Source organism: Simochromis diagramma, unplaced genomic scaffold (genome assembly GCF_900408965.1).
Source record: "Simochromis diagramma unplaced genomic scaffold, fSimDia1.1 OVJJ01000026.1, whole genome shotgun sequence".
Lineage (NCBI taxonomy): Eukaryota > Metazoa > Chordata > Actinopteri > Cichliformes > Cichlidae > Simochromis > Simochromis diagramma.
In genome coordinates this window covers 4,868,821-4,887,470 of record NW_024386985.1, presented here as the reverse complement: position 1 = coordinate 4,887,470, position 18,650 = coordinate 4,868,821, and the positions used below count along the sequence as shown (strand labels likewise).

General features: G+C 41.7%; 1 protein-coding gene across 1 annotated transcript in view; it reads left to right on the top strand.

Moving 5' to 3' along the window:
• The first annotated feature begins 331 nt into the window (after positions 1-331).
• Positions 332-18,650, top strand: part of atp10a (ATPase phospholipid transporting 10A) — a 45,548-nt gene continuing 27,229 nt past the window's right edge. The window contains 6 exon segments of the mRNA XM_040040138.1: positions 332-1,195; positions 7,016-7,220; positions 8,394-8,479; positions 14,954-15,060; positions 15,137-15,268; positions 16,548-16,678. Coding sequence (XP_039896072.1) covers positions 768-1,195; positions 7,016-7,220; positions 8,394-8,479; positions 14,954-15,060; positions 15,137-15,268; positions 16,548-16,678 — 1,089 coding nt within the window. The 5' untranslated portion in view covers positions 332-767.

Here is an 18,650-nt window from a genome sequence, read left to right as displayed (position 1 = left end):
GATGTTCGTTTATAATTTTGTGTCAACTATATTTTATACATTTATTCTCTTTGGATGATTAACGGCGTGGTGATGTTGTATTTACTGTATTATACAAACACCGTGTTAAAGAGAAATTCTATATTAAGGATTATTTAAACACGCATTTAAAAAAACAAACATCCCACTCTCACGACAGATTCTCTCCACGTGGAGTTCTTCTTTTAAGCGCCACAGTTTTTTTTAAACAAAGTCAAAAACAACGAGTTTGGATGTGTTGCTGCTTCCTGTGGGCCGGTGCAAACCCAATATTACCGCGTGGCACTTACAGACAAAAAACACCCAGGTTGGCTCGAGAAGGGACCTCCCTCGGGTCAGATTTCCAGAGGAGTGCGACCCCCTGAACCCTTCACGCACGTCCTGTTTGCGCTCAGCCTGCGCACACGGGCTGATCTGCACACCCCGCAGCTGCGCACATCCAGCGGCTTAAGCCCATCCGCATGGCTCACAGATCCGAGCCCTTCCCCCCCACCTCAGCATCCTTTTCCAGCAGCAGGAGAAAAAAAGCGGAGACGCTCAACAAGCAAAAGTTTTCCTCTGACTCTGGAAAAGAAGAGTCGACATGGAGGAAATGGAACTGCTAGTGTGACCCCACGGAGAGACTCCCGACCCCCGTGGAAGAATGATAACTTAGCCACCACTTTGGGAGGCGGCTTTTTTTTTTTCCTGTGTGCGTGTGAGTGTGTCAAGTAAACTGTGGGAAAGTTTGAAGCTGGGGGGAGCTGGCTATGGCGCGGCACAGCGAGGAGGACGCCGGGATGGCCAAAGCTCCGCCAGCCGCACGGCAAAGAAAGAAGAAACCCAAAGAGAACAAAACCAGGACTGTCCACGCAAACATCCTGCACGACTGCGCCAAAGGGGACGAAAACCCCAGCCGACACTATGCAAACAACAAGATTAAGACGACCAAATACACCGTGCTGTCATTCCTGCCAAAGAACCTCTTCGAACAGTTCCACAGGTTCGCCAATGTTTACTTCGTCTTCATCGCTCTGCTCAACTTTGTTCCGGTTGTCAACGCGTTCCAGCCCGAGCTCGCTCTGGCTCCCGTGGTCTTCATCCTGTCCGTGACCGCCATCAAAGACCTGTGGGAAGACTACAGGAGACACAGGTCCGATAAAGAGATCAACCACATGGACTGTCTGGTCTACAGCAGGTAAGCTGGGCCTCGGCTCGATCCTGCAGCCAGCGGTGTCCAGCTGCTGCGCAGAACTTTGGGGGAATGTGTTTTTATAGCGTCTCTCTGCTAAGCCCCACTCACACACACATTCATTCATGGCGTCCACAGCTCCCTAACTTTGTACTTTCTGCTGTTTAAGAGGAGAAAATGCACATTATTGAACAAGAGCCTGCTGTAAATGTGCTACATTTAACCACACAGGCTCGTGCCAGGCTGCTGCCATTCAAAGGAAACCCAAATATGTAAATAAACACAGAAAAGAGTGTGAAGCACCAGCTCACAGACACCACAGCACAGGAACACAGTGACACAGTATACAGTAGTTTATTATCTTAATGTTCACACATGGTCCAATATTATAGGGATTTTTAACATTTTGCAGTAACATATACTGTGATTTATCACCCTTTTCAACTTTGTCAGTAACTGTTTTATCCTATAAGATAAAGTTTTCTCACTTTAGTTATTTGTTTGTTTGTTTGTTTTACAAACTGGTCAAGAGTACCAACACTGTCAGCACAACCAGTTGGCAATTCCACACAGTCCGTTTCTGATAATACAACAATATAACTGTTGAAAATCACATATTTGTTGCTGTTCACAGACAGAAACTCACATTTAACTATTACAGCTATTGATTCGCACTGTTGTGTTACAGCAGCAGGATAAAGGATAAAACTAGTGCAGTCTACAATAAACAACAAAGTAAAAATAAAAGTGCCGCAGGCTCCCAGTAAGCTCTTATACTGCGAGAAGGTGCAGAAGTGTAAATGTGCAACAGTGATTTAAAAATCAAAACAAAGAAGAGTAAAAATAAAATTGGTTAAAAAACAGAAAAAGATTAGAGCAAATTGTATTAATACAGAATATTACAATACTAGAGTATTAGGATACAGTCAGCTGGCAGCCAGTGGAGTCGAGTCCCCTCGTGTTGTGCTCGTTGACAAAGACTCAGTCAGACTGATGGCAGCGTGCTGTCTGTATTGATAAGTTAGACACTTTACCCATCAGGCAAACCTTTGATACAAAGTATCACATGAAATCCCCCCCCCCCCCCCCCCCCACACACACACACACACGCCCCTCTAGTATCCAGCCAGTAGGTAAGCACTGATTTACAGGTTTAAACAAAGCATTAAGAGATGCAGTGTTTCCTTTGCTGTTGTTTTATATAGCAGGCACAGCGCATGATAATGGATTTCAATATGATAATTTAGGATGTAAACAAGGCAGAATTTAGCACTGCTGCTAATTTACACCTATTGTCTCTGAGCGGGTCACACACAGGTGTTACAGAAACACTTCAAAGCACACAGAAACAAAGACGTGGCTATCCAGAGCTCATTTTTTCCTCTTTTAGAAATGTTAAGCTTTTTCAGTATGTATTCTACTTTCTGACGGCACAGTTTATCAAACTGTCCAAAGCATTCCAGGTATGTGACGCTCGACTGCCCAAAAGCTCTCTGCTCCACATGTACGCGCTTTAATTTTGTTTAATGAAGTCACGGAGAGAGGACGAGCAGCCAGACTGTGAACAATTTCAATTACAAATAAAATATCTGCATGTTTAATCGTGTGGAGATTCAGTTTAAGTAGTTAAGCATAAAGAGGAGTTTCTTAACCTGTTAGTCATCTTGACCATAACTGCTGATGATGTGACCAAACCGTCAACAGGTTACAGTAGGTACACAAAAAGCTTTGTGCCCCCCTCACTAAAAAAAGCAAATTAAGTGCACACAGACCTCGGTTTCAGAGGAGTATGAAACTGTGATAGCTCAGCCTCTTGCCTCTGTGTTGTTTCTGCTTATTACGAGCCAACCTGATGACCTGTTTCTGACCATTTTCCTGACTCTGTGTGTGTGTGTGTGTGTGTGTGTACGCAGACTGTATTTTGCTAATGAAAAGCAGCACTGTGGTCCATGCACAGAGCATAATTCACCGTCATCAAAAGGCTCAGTGTTTAGAGGCTCCACAGTTTTAGCTGAGTGCTGAACCTAAGTTGTTGTGTCAGGGCTGGACGTGAGTGAACTTTTTTTCTGTGGTGGCAACATTGTGAAAAATGTTGCCTTTCTCAGCTAGAGCCTGACTGGTATGTCACTCAGCTGATACTGGGTTATCGCTGAGATTAGTATCTGCATATACGAGGTTATACGAGATGTTTTGCATAGACCGGATTTTTTTTCTTCTTCTTTGTTCATTTAAAGTGTTGTCAACAGCTCCATTGTTCACAACTACAGATCAGTCAGCGTGGAGGTGTATTCTGTGTAATGGCCACCAGGTGGCGAGTCTCCAGTTACAAAAAGACTTCCTGCGATAAATATATCTATGGCTCTCTTTCACCTCTGAAACTTACCTGATGAGTTTATGGGGTCATGAATATTTTTATTTTTCATTATTAGAGTCAGAAAGGACGATTATCCACACGGGATCTCAGTAAGATCTTCCCCTCGCTCATCACCTCCAGTTCCCAAACATACGGCGACTGGGAAAACAGTCAGCTCGAGGCTTGTTAACGAGATTTAATGTCACAGCGGTCGTGTCCATCTTTTCTTTCCAGTCTATGTTTACAACGTACGTGTAGTACACGGTGTGGAATCGTCACATTCAGAGTAAAAATGTAAAGAGTGCTGACCTGCATATCTCTAAAAACTTTTTACCTTTGGCGCTATAGAGTGTATGTGACAGATGGACCAAACAAACAGACTTGACCTGAGTGTTTGCATGGTCATACACTAACAAATTGTGACTGACAAGGCCTTAGCCAATGAGCATCCCCTAAAAAATCAGCTATGAGCATAATTTATAAAATAACCTTCATCTTTTTGTGGCAGCTGAGCCCATAAACTCATCAGCAAAGTGCCTTATGAGGTCACAGAGAAGGGTCACATCCAGCATAGGCTACGTCCATCTTTTACTGAGTCTGTGGTTATGCGTAAAACCACCCATTACACACATAAAAACAGTTGGTAGTTGAGACAAAGAATCTGATATATCTTCCTAAACACAGATATATGCCTTTTTATGTTATTTTTGTCCAAAATGCACTTGAAGTTTGGGTAAATTAAACCCCATTTAAAATAAATACTGGTTAATATTGATGTCACAGTCCCAGGGATTTTATTTTGATAGGCATCGAAAGTACTACAGATGAACTGCAAGAAGTCATGTACAATAATTTTATTTATATAGTGCCAAATCACAAACACAGTCACATCCAAGTGTTTTGTATTGTAAGGTAAAGACCCCACAGTAATATGAGAACACCCCAAAAATTAGATGACCCTATAAGCAAGCTCTTGGTGACAGTGGGAAGGAAAAACTCCCTTTTAACAGGACGAAACTTCTGGCAAAACCAGACACAGGGAAGGGCAGCCATCTCCTGTGACCAGCTGGGGTGATTATAATAGCAGATGATTAAATTCAGAGTAAAGAAGAAACACTTGGTGCATCATGGGAAGCCCCCAGCAGTGCAGGCCTATGGCAGCGTGACTAAGAAAGGATTCAGGGTCACCTGATCCAGCCTTAAATGTATGTTATATCGAGGAAAAAACCAACAACATAATTTACATGTTCCTGTTCACTTTTGTTTTTGGTCCCGAACCCTTCAGGTGTGTGATCTGTACAAGCAAAACTGGAGCTTAATGAATGGAAACAAAAAGAAACGGAAGTGTTTGGCTCACATGACGATCAGTCATGAAGCTTTTTTTGTTTTTTTGTTTTTTATGGGCTGTGGTGGCGTAAAGTTTGGGACTGGCTGTGTTATACAATCCTTGAAGATCGGTGCAAATAAATGTAGTTCTGTGGAATGTAAATAGTTTGCACCTAATCTGCTGCACAGGGTGCCAACAGCTGGAAACCATCTGCACTCCGAGTCTGTGAACCAGTTCGACCTCAGTTCTTTAAGGCTGGCATATTCTGCCATAACTGAGTAATGAATAAGCGATCGCTGAAGTGTGGAGATTAATTGAACATTTTAAGCAGCGCCGCAGGACACACCTGTGACTGTCGGCGTACTTTTTATCAGGCGGTGCGCTTCGCGGAAAGCTTTGGCTATGTGTGAATCTGTTAACAGTGTGGATTACAGGAACTGGTTCCCCACAGTAACAAATACAGTCATTCTTTGTTTTTGGCACGGGTGGGGGAACGGCTTCACAACCAGCAAATCCTTTTAGTTCTTATCATTTGTTCCACTCTCCAGGTCAAAGATGGATTCCTTTATAGGAGCACACACGAGTCAGAGTAATTCTGGATTAGAATCAGCTTCAGGTTGATTAGTTGCAGCTTGTCATAGTCTATTTTTTCCCTTTGTTAACGGACTGATGCCAATGTCACTGCTTCTAATATCCAAAGTATGCACTCGAGTATTCGTTTCCAGTGTGTGAGACATCTCTTATTTCCTCCTCCTTCATCTTCCTGCTTCTTTTCACTCGATATAAATTTATTTTCATGTGGTTTTGCAAATATTTATCGTCCTCGTTGTGTTTTCGTTCACTCCAAGATTTATTTGTCAGACGAGGAATGCAGACTAGAGCTAAAAGTTATTTTTTTCTGCTGGCACTGAATGTATTTGACTGTCAAAGTTCACGGAAAGGAATGTTTTCATATTAATGTAGGGAGGGTCGTAATGAATTAGTAACTCCTATGCTCTGCACTATGGAGTTCAACGTATCCACAATATATTTTCTTTACCTGGTTTCGCTTCTCCTAAAATCATCAATCAGGCTCAGAGGTCATAACAAGGTGGTTATCAGCTCGATAAATCAAACCACGATTTATCACTATAGCTACAAGCATGTTTCGCACGAAAGAGGCGCATCTTGTGACCAATCAGAGACACAGACAGGACCTCTTTCATTACGACACAGGAAGCTCTCCCTATGACAACAAATGTTATGTTCAGCTAAATTAGTGCACTTTATGTAAGTGTTTTTCAGACATTTTCAGTCTTACCCTTTCTGCCCGGCAGGGTTAGTCAGCTGACTTGCAAATTTTATATAAGGTCAACAAACACAAGGCCTAAGTTTCCTGTTTTTGAAATATGTTTCTATTTTAAGGCTTCTAACCACAAAATTTTGTTCGGATCGCTTGGAGCCAGAAGGAAAAAAGCAAGCAAGGAAGCCGATCCTCGCAATCTGTGTTTTATCTGTAATGTTTATCAAAGACAGATTAATCAAACTCATTATATTTCATGGGTTATATACAACCCGGTTTGATGCCAAACAAGTAAAACCACTGCATAAAAATTCTTATATATTTAAAATAAAGACTTTTTCATTTCTTTAAATGGAAAGAAGTACTCTCTGAAGATGTTCATCTGAGCCGGGGGTCTCAAACCTGCCTCTTCCATCTTCAGTGGCCCCTGGTGACTTGAAACTATGTGACAGATATAGATATAGGCAGATCTTACTATGAGGCCTCTTCAAGGGGTAAACGTAAAGCTGCATCCCGTCATGCTGCTCTGTTGTTCAGGCTCCGGGACTGTTTATATGTCGGTAATAAGCTTTACTGACGTGAAAAGTTTCAGAGTAATTCATTATATATAATAGTGGCATCATGTACTTGCTTTGACTGACATATTGAGGAAGAAGCGAAGCTGAATGCGCTTGACCGTGAGGAATGTCGCAGTCGCTTTCACCAGTTTTAGCATCAACAAACAGGCCGTCCTGTTTCTGCGTGGAACGTGTTTGCTGTCCAGATTTATGGAGGTCGGGCTGAAGTTTCCATTTTTAGATTGTTGAACTGTCGAAAACAATAGCTCCGCATCTTTCACGGTTCGCCCTCTTATTGTTCCGTCAGAGCAGAGAGACGCTATGTGGAGAAGTACTGGAAGGAGGTGCGGGTGGGAGACTTCATCAGGCTGCGATGCAATGAGATCCTCCCCGCCGACGTGCTGCTGCTGAGCTCCAGCGACCCCGACCGCCTGTGCCACATCGAGACCGCCACCCTGGATGGAGAGACCAACCTGAAGCAGAGGCAGGTGGTCCGCAGCTTCTACGACCTGGTGAGATGGATGCTCCTCACTTCCTGTCTGCTGTGTTTTCTCTTTTTTGTCAGAAGAAAAAAAACTTTTAACAGGTTGAAACTTTGAGTTCTCTCCAACTTTTAGTTGTCAGGAGTCTCTTTATGGCAGGCGGGGGAGTTAATGTTGTAAAAAGTCCCCTCGAAAATAAGATATAATTAAAATCCATGGCTGTTTGTTTTTTATTTTAATTCTAATTAATATTTGAGAAAGTCTTTCTCTTTGCAAATTGAACTTCATGTCTTGTTCTCTATAAAATCTTAATGAGGCCTGGACTTTGTCACTGGTCATACTAGATTTCATCTAGAGCTACATTTCTTGCACTCATGTACAAATCTGCACTCGTGTATTTTAAAGCTGTCACACACGAGCGCCCTGCCCACCAGCAATAGTTGTGAAATGAAGCAGTATAGACATATTCTGCAATATCAGCCATTTTTAACGTAGTATTTCACATGTGTAACAGTCAAAGCCATCAAGCCTACTTTGGCCCACAGGTGCGCAACAGCTGCGAGCTGAGAAACGTGCTAGGAGAGAATGCAGGGAGGTTAATGCTGATCTTTTTGCTGAGGTGGGAGAGGTTAAAGGAGGCTTCTTCAAACCCGGCAAGAAGTGCACGACCAGCCGGAGCGCAACAGGCCAGCAGTTGTGACGCTGCTGTTTTTGGTGCATGTGGGAAGCAAAAACCAGGCGCTAATCGCCCGGAGCCTGATTTACAACTAGGAGGACTTGATTTTGGGAAAGTTCCTCAGGTCCAAAAGCAACTGTTTAACAACAAGACAAGCTGATCATTTATTAAATAACTTGTGTGGGTGGTTTCTGAGTTGAAAGTCATTGAGTTTTTTTATGGTGGTTAGAGGAAGGGTAAGTCAGCTCAAACAGTGCAGCCTAATCAGTCTAGTTAATATGCAAACTGCCCCATTAAAGACTAATACGTTCCATTAGCTGCAACTTTAGTCAACTAACAGAGGAAATAATAGAATGAGTGCAGGTGGGAGTCTGACTTCCTGCACTTTATCCTATCTCGGATGGACTGTTTGGGCATTAGTGTTTCGTAATGCTGTGTAACTGTACTTCCTGGGGAAAGGATAAATATTCCACCTGTCACCTGAAGCTGCATTCTTTACCTGAGTATTGTTTGCTTTCTGTTTGCAGGACTGCGAGTTTGACCCCCTAAAGTACAACAGCATCATCGAATGTGAAAAGCCCAACAACGACCTGAACAGATTCAGAGGCTACATGTGAGTCCCGCCTTTTCTACGCAACTGCCGTGAGGCTGCAGCCGCCACACAGCAGCTTCTAATGCTCGAGTGTATTAGTGATATCAAAGTCTTGTTTTCGTTTCCCTGTAAATGAATGCAGTGTTGTTTGGAGTATCGCCTGCTGCTGGCTTCTGACTGGAAATAATGCGAAACTGTGGTTTGTTGAGAAGCCAGCGGTTTCCAACTCGTAATTATGACTCAAACGGTTTTTCCGAGTCGAGATTAAAATTTGCTTTCCCAGGAAAAAGGGCGCAGGGTTTGAACAGTTGAAGATGTATGTGCTGTCTCGTGACCTGGAGAACCTGCAGATAATGAGCCCTGTGTGTGTTTTCACTCTGTCTTTTGTCTGTTGCGGAAATGGTGTGTGCACGATGTACAACAAAGAAATAAGAAAGGAAGGACTAAGAAACATTTCCAGAGAATAAAACCTGAAACAACAAAACCCACTCTGGAATCTCACTGAAGGGAAAGTGAATTAAAAACATTCAACATGAAATAAAAAATAAATAAAAAATCGCAGAACTATAATAACTCTGGTCCATCTCCACTTTTCCTTAACTGCTACCAGGAAAGGAAAGCACATCACTGTGTGAGATGACAGATTTTCACATTTTAAAACCCCCTGTGTGTCATCTCCACAGTATATTTGTCTCCAGGTCACCCAGTGTAAGGTTTGTGCCACAGCTGTTCTAAATTAACAGTATTGGCAAATACAAAATGAATAATTCTATCAATGAATTTGAAAATGTATTATTTTACAAAATAACAATGATTAAGATGCTAAATTGCAGTCATTAGGAAAAAGATTTGTTAATTTCCCTCATAAATAATATAATTGTTGTGACAGGTGGTCTAAATACTTAGCTAACAGGCTAATGTTTCAGGACATAGAGAACCTGAAAGTCACGATGCCGATTAACTTTTTACAAACTAAATGTTTACAAAATGAGCAAGAAGTGAGCAAAGAAAACCTAAAAGTTAAGTAAAGTCAAGAAACTAAACTAAAGCTGAAGTAACACACTGAGAAAAAATGCAAAACACAAGCTAGGATGGGTGAACCAGACGAGTGGACAAAGAGTAGACAGAACAGGAAACGGGAAGTAATCAACGCAGGTGAAGACGGACGAACGGGAAGTAAAGCCCAAAACAAAGACACAAGTGACAGCCCGAGTGTTAGAGTAAAACAGACACATCCTAAACACGGAGACGAGATGACGCACGGCAAACATGAGCGAGGAAAAGGCGCGAACTCACAAAAATAAACTTCATCGCCAGGATTTGATTTCACAAGTGCAAAAACTCAGAACGATAACAAGTAAGACAAATTGGGCAAACACAAAGCTTCAAATCCTGGAACAACCTAAAAACGAAAAGCACAGATCATTCATATTCATGCACCAAACTCTCAGATCGTGACGGAGTCGGATGAAAGATGCTGCAGAGTTGCATTTGCAGCATCTCTCTGGGACTTTTTGAGCTTTGCTCATATAAGAGACGAGAAGTCAGAATATGTGAGTTTCTGCTGCTTTGATTTTGACGCACGTTTTCCAAGGCGAAGCTCGAGACACCTTTCGACGTTCCTCAGAATGAGTCAGGACCGTTCGCGTCTGCAGTCCTGCAGTAGTGCTTGGATATTTGATGCGCGCAGTTGTGTTCATGCTGCCTGTAGCTATTGGTTACATAATACTTCCTGTGTGGGTCAGACTTGGTCACTTTTCTGTTAATTGCATTATGTTGGACAAAATGGTTTATATTGAACATCTCACACAGCCATTTGAGGTCATAACGCATATCTATTCCCACTCTTTTTACCCGCAGTGGTAAATGCCGCGGGGGTCAGGTTTCCGCCGTCTAATTGAAGTACACTTTATGGGACCTCCTAACTGGATTTGTTTGAAATATATGGCACCCCTCGCCCCAGAAGCCTTCTGGATGTGTCTGCTCAGGCTATTTTTGGATCTTTTGTAATATCATAGTGGAAACACTCGTTAAAGGCATCAAATACGTTTTTCCAATAATTTTCCGACTTTCCTGGGGATGAGTAGAAGAATGGGTGCCAATTTATATGGTCCAGCACTTAACCTCAGGTAGTGTTGCCTTTACCTGCAGACTCTGACTTTTTCTTTATTTATAGTACTGCAGTAAATTGGCACTGTAGCTTTAGCAGAAATGGAACTACTCTTCACAGCAATGCAGACCTCAGCTACTGCTGATAGCAATATGTGGTGTGGATACAGGGGTACATCCTCAGTGAAACACCATGTAGTAATAACAACATTATTTTTATTTTATCATTTTTATAGCGGCTCTGAGTTTATAAAGAGCTTTAACAGACAGGCTAATGAAGTTAAACAGAGAGCCAAGCAAAATGGTTATAATGTGATGGTTAAAAATACACACCAGGCAAAAACTTGCCTGAAAGATGATAGGATACATGGGTGATAGGAGTTGCGTGATTAAAAGTTGGAGGCAGTTGCTGAGTTTTGTTGTTCTAAAGCTGAGGGCTCCTCGTGGCAAAAGCATAGCCACCTTTAAATTTAAGTAGCCAGGTGTAGGGCTGTTCCATATACCGATATATATCGGACGACGATATAAAAACTACTATCGTTTTATTTTATGCTATCGTTTGTTTCGTGGTGTCGCAAAATAAACCGTTTACGGCAATATTTTTTTCATCGTTTTGATGGTCACTGTAGTGGCTATATTAATTTCTTAAAGTTCTCTCTTTCTCTTATATTTAATATAACCACACTACGGAGGGACAGGCGCCTGTTTTTATGTGTTGTGGTTAGCAACAACGACGGTAACAGCATCGCGTGTCCGCTTGTTCGTGTTCCACATAAACCTTTCTCAATAAAGCTCAAGATCCTGTTGAGACTTTTCAAAATAAACTGAATCACGTGAAAGAGCAGATTATTTACGGATGAGAATTTAAAAAAAGCCGCCAGGTGCTAAAAAATAAACCTTAGACTCAAACGTTAGAACAGGCTTTTCCCCGCAGCACGCCGTGTAATAAATACTCACAAAGAAAACTGCGGCCGTTACAACTTATGTCTAAAAATGTATCGTTTCATGCATCGGTTAAAACACTCGACTCCAGCTACATGACAAGCAGCTGGAAACACTTCCCGCAAGTCGAGCTGCCCGAGATTCACAGAATTTACAGAAAATGTTACATTTTTGTGATTTATATCGTTATCGGGACGATAGAATTCTTATATCGGGATATGAGAGTTTGGTCATATTGCACAGCCCTAGCCAGGTGGACGCTGAGGATCTGAGGCTACGAACTGATTCCTATGAGCTCGTGTAGCTCAGGCCCAGACCCAGATGTGTTTTTTAAAGCTTTAAGTACAAAGCTGTGAAAAGTATGGAAGCCCGTTTCCGCCACTAAAAAAAAAAAAAAAAAAAAAAAAAAAAAAAGGATCCATAACTCAAAATTTCGAGTTACTTTCTCGAAATTTCGACATATTAACTCGAAATTTCGATTTATTAACTCAAAATTTTGAGAAAAGTAACTCGAAATTTCGAGTTAGCGCTGCCAATCAGTAATCTACGTGAATGATGTCATTTCCTCGTTACCCGGAAGCTGAAGCCCTCAGCTACAAATGCTACAGCTAAGCTACCGGTATTACATCCAGTCATGAATGCACAGATTGCTGAGTGTTTTCAGCCTGGCTTCACAAATGATGAAATCCCTGTGTTATTAGCTGAATCACATGGTGTTACTATCAGCAAACGTACTCGCGAAAGCGCCAATTTGTTGGGATCCGTTTTTGAGTGTGCGTTCCTCTGCGCCATATGCTTCCGGGTAACAAGAAAGCGACCTCATTCACGTATACTTTTGATTGGCAGAGCTAACTCGAAATTTTGAGAAAAGTAACTCGAAATTTTGAGAAAAGTAACTCGAAATTTTGAGAAAAGTAACTCGAAATATCGAGAAATATAACTCGAAATTTCGAGTTATATTTCTCGAAATTTCGAGTTATATTTCTCGATATTTCGAGTTATATTTCTCGATATTTTGAGTTATGGATACTAGCTTTTTTGTTTTTATTTAGTGGCGGAAACGGGCTTCCATAGAAAAAGTGCAGGGAGCCAGAGGTGAAACGCAGGGATCGGGCTGACGTGATGCTGTTTGCTAGAACTGTGAGAGAGTGATGTTTGATTTATAGCAGAGAGGAGGGAGCTGCAGAAGTCCAGCCTTGAGAAACGGATGCTCGGGTGATTTTCTTTCAAAAGTATTGGTTTTTGAGAATCTGACATTCTGTTTTGGAGAAACTTAGACTGGTCAGCTTCTCTAAAGCTTGAAAGTTTAAATATTTAGATGTCATTTTGACACAAAAGCTTAAATTTTAATTTAAACTGCCTCATTTAAAACTTTGGAAATGTAGTTTTAATTGTTTCTAGCTTCTCCTTTTGTTTCAGTGAAAACGTGTCTTGTTTTTCTAGCTTCTTCTAATGCTGTCAGCGTGTGCAATTTTTCAAATTTTGATGGATCGGCTCTGAGATCTTCTCAGCTACAAGTTACAAAAGCAAAGGTACATAAATAGCAAAGATATGGCCACTACAGCGCAGGTTCTTTGAGGATTTAGAGAACAAAAAATCATGCAGTCTTTCTCCCCAGACGCCGACTGCTACTTCTCTGGATTTTGGCTCTATGAGTTATAAAGTGTTGTTGGAGTTCGTGGCTCTTTATTCTAATTAGATTCAGTAAGTATTTTGGAGTAACTTCATCTTTTACAAAGGTTGCTCCTTTTAGAGCCGGAGTCGAGTCCCGCTTTAGTTGATCGGCAGCATAAAGCCCAATCTGTTCCTAAATGAGCCGTCCCAATAAAACAAATGCATTATATCTGACCTGTCTTTAATATCAGTGCAGTCTCAATAGCATGTCTTATCACATGCGGTTACAGAAGGTATAAGCAGTTGTGTTATTTGATTCTTTATGACTTAAACAGTTTGTCAAGATCTGGAAATACTTGATATTTTCAGGCATGTGAGGAACACTGAAGTTGTTAAAGATCTTCAGTCATCTCAAAGATCTCAGTCAGTTTCCCTACTTTGTGCTGGACTGGATCCTTTGTTGTGCCAGTTGTGCCCCACTGCTTTATACACATGTTTAACACTTTATGTGTTACTTAACTGAAGCATAAATCATGCTGAGGATGCTGGTTGTGTAAGACGCCAAATCTGGGAGTCCCAGCCCTTCTTTTGGTTTGGATTGTTTAAACCATTTCAGTCTTCCGCTGGATCAGTTTTCCTAAAATATGACTGCGGGGATCATGGGAAATAGGCTGAGTAACCTTGGTTAATCTCACTAGTTCTCAGGAACATGTTTATCTGAGTTAAAACTGTTATAGTTGTTGTAGTGTACACCTTTGAGAAAGAAAACTGAAATGATATTTTGCACATTTAAAATTAAAGTAAATTAAAACGTGCAGGAAACATCTTTTAGTTTTCATCTTTCTTTTTTTTTTTTGTGCCAGCCTGAGGAGGCTCTGGTGCTGTGAGCTGATTGATCATATAAAACCTGTCCTGAGCTTCCCCTGAAAAATGTCCTCCAGTACAAGAAACGCAAGCTAACAGAGTTCAGATGTTTTGTCTTTACACCCCTGCTTTTACCACCATCATGCCTCTCCAGGTGTTGTCAGTGTGGTCTGACAGCTGGATTCACGCCAGCTGTGCTTCCAGCGTGTCCCCTCAGTGAGACGTGTTGTGTGTGAGAGACAGAAGATGAGACGCGTCCTCGGTAGCAGTCGGGCTGACCTGCGTACATGTGATTATGACTTGTGTTCGTCTCTCAGAAGGAGACCAGATGCTGCGGGTATTCGGTTGCCAGGCTACAGTGCAGCGTTGGGCACAGAGCCTCATCTCACCAGAGTTTTATTATATTACAGCCACTGACACGAGTCTAATTTCAGACTTAGAGCACTCTCTGCGTATCACGTGCTGTTATCGCCTTCTCCCACTGTCTGAGCTGCTAGTGACGGCTCTGTTATCAATCTATGACGTGTCAGTCATAGGCCAAGCGCTGGACTTTCCTGTTGGTAAACACGCCGATAGTTGTGACTCTAAAACCAGCAACAACAGAGATGATTAAATGCGGCTCTCCAGCTAAAGCTTGCTGGGCTGTTAAACTAACGTGCTTGTAATCCTTGATTTAGTAATAGGATTAATGCTGACATTAAAAGCTCAGCACCTCCCTCATAATATCACTTTGAGTTACAAAGTGAAGGGGGGGGGGGCTGCTTGGTAACTGCTCCAGTATCAGAGGGAATTTGTGCTGACTCCTCCGGAGAGGTGCGGGGAAAGGAGTGATTGATTGACCGAGGTGCTCGGCGGTAAAAATCGATGTTGTGTTTGGGCCGGTAATTTTGTTTCTCTCAGTATTTCTCACTTGAGTGTAACTGTGATCCTTTGGCTGTCATTCTCACGCCTCCTCTCACCTGACAGAATCCATCGAAGCGGCAGGAGAGACGCGCTTTACAAAGAGAACCTGCTGCTGCGAGGCTGCACCATCCGCAACACGGAGGAGGCCGTGGGAATTGTCATCTATGCAGGTCGGCCCCCGAAATGACACCTCGGCTGCCACGCAGCTGATCCCACCTCTGACTAACCCACCGTGTAACTCCGCAGGTCACGAGACCAAAGCCATGCTGAACAACAACGGTCCACGTTACAAGCGCAGTAAACTGGAGAGGCAGATGAATGTAGACGTGTTCTGGTGCGTCATCATCCTGCTGGTCATGTGCCTGTTTGCTGCTGTTGGTATGTAAACAGCTGTTTGGAAGTTTAAGGCGACCTATTGTGTTCATTTCCAGCTGCTTGGTATCTCCTCAGGAGTGGTGCAGCTTTGTATCATCCACACCTCAAAATTCTCCTTATTTGTGTATATAAATAAATATTAAAATAAGATATTTTAAAAATGCATACAGGGAAAATGAGAAAAACTGTCAGAATCTTTTGGTTCTAATAACAGAAATCTGCTCTTTCCTTAAAAGATAAATGAATTTGTTTCATCTGGATTTGCTACTTAGCGTCACACCTGGGAAAACATATTTTGTCGTGACTTTGTCGTAGTCGACCTTTAATGAAAACCCTTCGTACGGTTGCCCTGAGAGGTCAAACAAACTGCAACTTAAGAAAACACCAGCAAATTTTTAAAAAATGCTGTAAAATGTCACAAAACACAGCGGAAAAGTTTCTGTGGAGACATTAAAGTGTTTGCATTAGCCATTTACTGTTAGCTTGTCACTTGTGCAGCTGCTCCGTCTCGTTTCACCTCCCCAAAAACGTTTCCGTTTTGTTTTGTGAGTTTTTTGTTTTTCTTTGTGTGCTTTTGCTGCGTTATTCTATTTGTGGTTGTTTTTGATCTTTCATGGCCACCGTACCTTCACCTGTGTTAAAGAATATTTCCACAGGCCTCCAAACCTGCAGGCAGAGACTGGACATCTAAATATTTTAGGGATTGCAGACATCCATCTTTTTGTGTTACCCTGAGCTCCGCTCCTGAGAGTCCATATTCACAGAGCTGAAGTACCATAAAAATTATTGCAAACCTCTTGAAACCAGATTAAAGAAAACCAGAGAAACACACCAAAAGAGCGCAGATGAGGAGGAGAAGACTGCAAATCCACATCCATCTCAGGAATCTGAAACAGTCATTGTTAACAACCTGGAGCCACAGCAGCTTGATCAACAGGCGCTGGAGGCTTTGTAGTTGTAGCCAGAGCTGTGCCTGAGATGACCCCCACTGACATCACACAGAGCCAAGAGTAGAAAGATAGAGTCTGAAATCTGAAACCTGCTCTAAACAATACTAGGTTAACACCTGCGAATGTGTTGCCTTGCAGGGATTTACCTAATTTTAATTCATCTTTGACCGCATTTAATATGAGCATTGATCACAGAAACGGCGCGTAAACGTCAGAAAATAAATCTAAATATTAACAAGGAATAACAAAACTCTTACACAGAGCTTCCTCTGCTTCTCTCTCCTGTCCTTCCACTGTTTGCATGAGCTGACCTTGTGCTGTTGCTGTTGCAGGTCACGGGCTGTGGATGTTTCAGTATGGAGATAACAGACCCGTGTTTGACGTTCTTAGCCCAGAGGGGACCAACTTATCGCCCATCATGTCAGCCATTTATCTCTTCCTCACCATGATCATCGTCTTTCAGGTACTAAAAAGAAAGCAGCTTAAAGAAGCAAAGGCACAGATAAAGATATAAAGGCAGTATCACGGACTGTGAAATGTTTTATTCTGCTGTACATCGTGGCAGTATTTCAGCCTCCCTCTGCGTGTGACCTCTAGATCTTTTTCTCTTTTTGTTTGGAAAAGCAAAGATGAAAAATGTGTTGCTTCGAGCAGCAAGACAGTCTCTTTAATCTGAGCTCAAAAGGAGGAGAAAGTGAGACCTAACAGTTATTGATCTGGTTGTGTTTTTTTTAGGCAAAAAGTTTCAGGGAAAATGTCGGCGTGTCGCAGCAGCAGCAGACGAGCCGCCCCGGTGTCGGCCTTTCAAAATAAACGAGAAATCGCAGAGGGCAGTTCTTTGGTCTCGCTGTGCAAATAGTAACAGTAATGCCAGAAAAATGATACACTCTGAAATAAACACATGACTGTTGAGCAGCACGAGGACTGTGTGCAGACGTCGCTGCCTTCCCCAAAGCTATGACTCATTTCTCCGGAACTACTTTCCATAAGCGTTGCCTGGAAATGTTCCACTCTGGATTACACCAACATTTTTTAAACAATCCAGCATATGCCCAGTGTACTTAAAAAAATCACTTGTTTAGCATTTTGGAACTAAGAAGCAATAATTCTTTTAATTATGATGTTTTGGTTTGGGTTTTTTTTTTTTTTTTGGTCAGATATAGCCCCACAGAAATCCCAGATGAACTCTTTCCTCTTATTTCAGGCATCTATCTGTTCCTATTCATCCATTTTTAACTTGTTAACTGTTTTAGATATATTTAGCCACCATGTGTAGCCAGTGTAAGCATTGTAATATGTGCAATATGTAATGAGTTGCAAGAGGAAAGTTATAGAATGATACAAAAATGAGCCACCAAATGACGAAATATAGCACTTATATTTTATTAGATGTTGGTGATGATGATCTTACTGGTTATGGTCATGGAGGGAGTTGTCCTATTGGTTGACTTCCACATTAAGAAGGTGTGACTGGGCCTTCCTGTCCTCTCGTTTCCGTGCTTTTTATTACCGTAGTTACTACTGGCCATGTAGTCATAGCACTGCTGAACCCAAACCCTTTCATTCGCTGCTAAATCGTCCCGGTTACGACTGCTTGAGAACCTCTGTGACTTCTCAGTGGACACAGCGAGCCAATGAGAAGAAAGCTCGCCTTCTGTCTGTACTTCACTCATTCCAGTAACCTGTGAACTGGGATGGATTGTGAGACAGATGAGCTATGACGTGTTTGACTTTCTGGTTTTATCCCGAACTTGTGAACTGAGCAGTTTGAGCTGTGTGAGGTCACAGACACGAAAAAATAAATATCTGTAAAATATTCGGTTAATGCGACATCTGCTGCCACCCTCATGCTTCCTCCCCAGCCTCTGGCCTCAGGCTTTCCATGTGTGATCATTTAAAATTTGCTTTAAATTAGTATTACCGGTACTAATTAATGTACTTAATATGTGACTGTTCAAGATTTTCTTTTTGGGTTTTCCAATAATTGAATCTCTTTTTTACAAGATTTATTTAATTATTTATATGAATTGATTTTTTTTTTAGCTGCAGTTTACTTTTTTCTGTCTCTACTGTTCATCCATTGAACTTCATAACTGACTTTTCTTGTTGCATTTAGCTACGTATTGCACCAGCACATCCCTGCAATTTCAGTGTATCCTTTCTTTTCATATTTTCAACCCTTTAACCATTTGAGGTTTATTTGAGTTGATCTATTTGATCTCTTTTACCTGTTTTAGTTTTAAGCTTCACTTTTAACTTTCATTGGTTTTTTTGGGTTTTTTTGGGTTGTTTTTTTTGGGGGGGGGGTCCCTCATTAACGCATTTAAACTTTTTTACATCTTTAGCTATTTGTTCTTCTGCATCTTCACTCTTTATTTGATTTGATTTCACGTTCAGACGTTCACACTATTCTTCCATCAGTTTCCAGGATGACA